Source organism: Homalodisca vitripennis, chromosome 3, assembly GCF_021130785.1.
Source record: "Homalodisca vitripennis isolate AUS2020 chromosome 3, UT_GWSS_2.1, whole genome shotgun sequence".
NCBI classification, from domain to species: Eukaryota; Metazoa; Arthropoda; class Insecta; order Hemiptera; family Cicadellidae; genus Homalodisca; species Homalodisca vitripennis.
The window spans coordinates 190,656,905-190,661,642 of NC_060209.1; the positions used below are offsets into that span (position 1 = coordinate 190,656,905).

A 4,738-nucleotide genomic window follows, 5' to 3' on the forward strand; every position below is an offset into this window, starting at 1 on the left:
TTGGTCAGGTTTCGCGGCAAGGGTAGTCCGGCCGTGGAGCTGCAGAGCACGCCGCAACGCTGATGCCATGAACCTCCGGCTCTTCCCGTCCACGGTGATCGGCCACCCCGCACCAGGCATTACCAGCTAGAACGTCCACCGCTTCTCTCTCCACCCCCACCGGAGCGTAGGCAGACGCTTGGAGAGACGGTTCCTCGCCGTCCGGGCCGAAGAGAAGGTGGTGGTGACGTTGGAGTTCCCCGCCACTTCCCCGTTGTGTTAGGCGGCGAGTTGTCCAACTTTGACCCGGGTGGCAGAGCGATGCCTAGCAGAGACGGCTAGGCCCTCCAGGGCAAGACGGGAAATTCTTGGGTCGGGAGATGTCAGAAGCCGGAAAGCATGCCCTACCGCGGCTAACTCGGCCTGGTCAGAGATAGGGAGCAGTCCCGCCTCGCCCCACGATTCAAATTCAAATTCAATTCAATTCAAACCTTTTATTACCGTAAACAATATACATTATATGGTAAAAGTCAGCCATTTAGTCTAAAATTTTGCAAACATACCACAGTGTCACATTCATACATACATATTTTGCATTCATTAATTCCAGTCACTCGCCAATTTTCACCATTTTCAACGCCAGGGTCTATTTTCAAAATGGGTGGTCTCCCAGTTACATGCCAAAAACTCGCCGACATTATAAAATGCCATTGACGCTAAAAAGCGTTTAAGACGGGTTTTTAACGCCTTAGGCGTTGGTGCATTTTAATGAAAGCTGGCAATCTGTTGATAAAATGGACACCTGCTTGCGAAGGCAAGTGTTCGTTAATACCGTTCTATGTTTTCCAGAACGGTAGTTGTCTCTGCCTCTTGTCTCATATCCGTGCACGTCACGGCCCCTCAACAGGGTACATTTGGACATACAGAATGAAACTGTTTCCAGGATTTACAGACAGGGCAGAGTCAACAGTTGCAAGTGTTTGAAGGCTGGTCGGCACGACTCTCTAAAACTCAATTTAGCAATTATGCGAATCGCTTTCTTTTGAAGTTTGAAGGCTCTCAAAAATTGATTGTTTGCACTAGAGCCCCACAACACCAATCCGTAGGTAAGATGTGGGTAAATCAGACCATAATATGCCGTCATCAGTACTTGACTCGGGCAGTATTTGGCTAAAGACCTCATAACATAAATGCCTGAAGCTAATTTGGTACAAATTGAGTCGATGTGAGCATTTCATGTCAACCCTTGATCAAGGTGTAGTCCAAGGAATTTAGTGGATTCTGTTTCTTCTAGAACGGAGTCTGCCAACATTATGGCAGGCCCACACCCAGATTCTCCACTTCGCAAAGAGAAGTTCAAAAAATTGGATTTTGAGGCGTTTGTTGTGAGATTGAGACTTTGGAAGTGTTGGACGCAATTATTCAGGTCAACAAAAGCCTGCTGTTCCAACACTTCCTTTGATTTTCCATTGAAACAGAGAGTCGTGTCATCAGCATACTGCACGAGTCTCCCGTGCAGTAGTGATGACTCTATATCATTGACATAGACCAGGAAAAGAATTGGACTGAGTATGGAGCCCTGAGGAACTCCATACTTCATTTCTATTGGTGTTGAAAGTTGGTTTGATATTTGAACCACTTGGGTTCTGTGGCTTATGAATGAACTGAGCCACGAAAGAGGCACTCCTCGAATGGTGGAAGCTCGACCAGCTCCACGCTGGCTCGCGAGGGGAGGCCGAGGGTTCTCTTGCCTTCCGCCCTCATCAATGACTCCAACCCCTTTAGGGAGGTCTTCTTGGTCCTCGCCGTCCTGAGGTTGAAGTCCAGCTGGGGGACTATAAAAGTCCTGACCGCATCTAACTTCTGCCATGGCGCGAGCTCACTGGCAAAGATCTTAGCGGTCTCCTCCTCCAGTCTGGCAATGGTGGCCACTGGGGTCTGGTCACCTCTCATCCCAGTAGGCACACCAAGGTGGTCGTACGTATCTCCATCCTCAAGGACACGGAGGGGAGAGCCGTAGATGGTGAACGCGGTCGGCCTCAAGGTCCTTCCGGCGACATGAAGTGTCGCACACTTCTCAGGCTTGAACCTGAGGCCAACCCAGGTCGCCGCCGAAGAAATGGAGTTCAGCAAGGCCTGAAGCGAGGCCTCCGACCTAATCACGATAGCCAGGTCATCAGCATAGGCCAAAATGCTGATCCGCTCCCTGTGCAGCGACACACCGTGCTCCCCCTCCAAGGCGAGTACTGGGCGGATTAGGTACTCCATGACGAGATTGAACAGTACCGGAGACAGAAGACAGCCCTGGCGGACTCCAGCCTGGAAGGAAATGGCTGGAGTGACCCCACCAGAGTGCCTGATGGTCGTTGCACTCCCCTCGTAAAGGTCCTTGATCAGGGCCAGCTGAACCTACGTGAGGCTCGCACTTCGCAATGCCGCCACAACAGCCCGGTGAGGGACACTCCCGAAGGCATTAGCAAGATCGAGCCACGCTAAGCAAAGCTCCCCACCCCGTCGTCGTCCCTCATCCAGAAGCTCCTGGAGCATGAAATTGTGCTCCAAGGAGCCCTCGGACAAAGTGAACCCCTTCTGCGCCCAGGATAGGAGGCGATTGTCGGTCAACCACGATGACAGGCGATGAGCAAATACACTGCACAACAGCTTGCCTGCAGTGTCTGACAGCGCGATGGGCCGCCAGTTGCTAATCTCATCGGGGGCCCCCTTTTTGTGGATCAACACCGTGGCCGAGACCTTCGAGAGCGGGAAGCGCCCGGCCGCCAGACAGATATTAAAAATGGTGGAAAGCACGTGACCAGTGGAGTCACGGCGGCGCCAAATGCCATATTTGACACCATCCGGGCCCGGAGCGGTGTTGGCGGTTTTCCGTAGCATCTTAGCTACTTCCCTCGGCTCGATCCGGTCTAGCACCGGGGGCGGGGAAGCCCCAGCGGGTATAGCGCAGCCAGGAGGAGGCTCAACGGCACAGCCAATCTTCGCCGAGTAAGAAGAGGTAAAATAGGCCATTATGGCTTCCTCAGGGATGGAGCAAATCGGCGAAGAGGCCTCTAGAATCTCCCTCATGGTTCGTTTGGGGGCAGTCCGGTAGAGATTTTGGATACGCGCCGCTTCGCGTACATCGCGGTCACCGTCGTGGCGCGTACGTCGGGGTCTAGGTGGACGAAATCCCACCGGCCGCGGCTGTCGTGAAGGGCTCGGTGCCGGCGACAGTGACGTCACCAGTTTGTCCAGAGTGGCCAAGAAGGTGGCCCACTCCATGCCAGGAGTAAATCTGGCAAGCCACTCCCTCTGCCATGGCGATATCTTCTCCCTCGGTGATATCGGAGGATCTGGTGGCGAGGGGGCCCCAGGTGTGGACGGCGGAGGGGGGGACCCTGGCTGAGGCCGATCTCTCAGCGGGAGGTTGAGTGGTGGATTTACCGGCGACAGTAAAGCGCCGGGTGGAGACCGCACTGGGGGCGGAGGTAAAATACTCTCCACAGAACTTACCGACCCGCCCATGCGGCCGCGACGCCACATGGCGCCTCTATCGACAGCCGCAGCCGCCGCAGCCCGGATCATTGGCCAACCGGTGACCCAGAAGAAGAGTGCAGTGGCACTCAGCGGCACGCGAGGGGGCGTAATATGCTCTTCCGCGGTAGGCCGACGCCGACGCAGCGCGTTGCGGGCGATAGCCGCAGCAGAGCGATGTCTAACGAGTGGGGGAGAAGGAGAGGGAGCTGGGGAAGAATCGGAGCTGGGGGCGCATCAGGAGCAGGAGGCCTAACTAGTGTCACCATCTTGATAATCTTCTCTTGAAGAACTTGTATGATGACGCGCAGACACCCAGCTCGTCGTCAGGTAGGATGAAATCCGCCCCAGAATGCCTCGCAGCAAAATGCGCCTTCGCCTGCTTCAGCGCGTACTTTTTTGGCGACACGAGTACTCCGTGTCACAGCAGACGGAGGACATCTTTCCTCCTCCATGGTCTTGGTTTAGGTGCCTCTTCATTCCCTCTCTCTTCCTTACACACAGGATTCCCGCCTCCTGGCATTCCGGGCATTGTAGTCTCTGGCCCAGGGGGAGAAGAAGCAGCAGTCCACAGGAAGGAAGCGCCACCTGTTGGAAAACGGCAGAATCTTCGCCTCTCGGCTCTTCCAGTAGATGGCAGGGATCTCGGGTGGTGCAGACGGGGAGTCAGCGAACTCCCCACATTGGACACCACCCGGACGACTCCTTAGCTCGGCTATCCGACCCCACCTGGCTATCCGTTGGCAGGGCGAAGCTGCTAGGGGTGCGTCCCACCACCCCCCGGAATCGCCTTGTGGAAAACAGGACAAAAACCGGTTTGTCCGGTTTTGCACGGAAATTTTGAGTCAAATTTGGTATTTTGGCCAAGATCAAATACACTTTGATCTTAGCCAAAAGGCCGAGAAGCGATCAATCTTTTGCAAACAACCTTTTGCTCACCCGAACTCAGACGGTACAAGATTTTCTTGGGACTCATGCGAAAAATCTTGGCCTGTCGTAAGCCTTGCACCACGGGGTCTTCTCGCTATCGCGTCCTTAGTACATCAGGTCGACAATGGGGAGTACATCCTTTTTCATCACGTGTACCGCTCGGCTGAGCCCATCTGCTTTGCTGTGCATTTTCTCAGCTTTGTGTTGCACGGTGAAATTCTGCTAGCCTTAACAACCACCTCATCAGTCTACCGCTAGGATCTTTAAGGGAGAGCATCCACTTTAAGGCAACGAGATCGGT

The 4,738-nt window shown here is 54.2% G+C and overlaps 1 protein-coding gene across 1 annotated transcript; it reads right to left on the reverse strand.

Moving 5' to 3' along the window:
- Window positions 1-2,388: 2,388 nt before the first annotated feature.
- Window positions 2,389-3,516, reverse strand: LOC124358525 (leucine-rich repeat extensin-like protein 5). Its single transcript, XM_046810822.1, has one exon. It carries the CDS (start codon window positions 3,514-3,516, stop codon window positions 2,389-2,391), a length of 1,128 nt encoding a protein of 375 aa, XP_046666778.1.
- Between the last annotated feature and the right edge of the window lie 1,222 nt (window positions 3,517-4,738).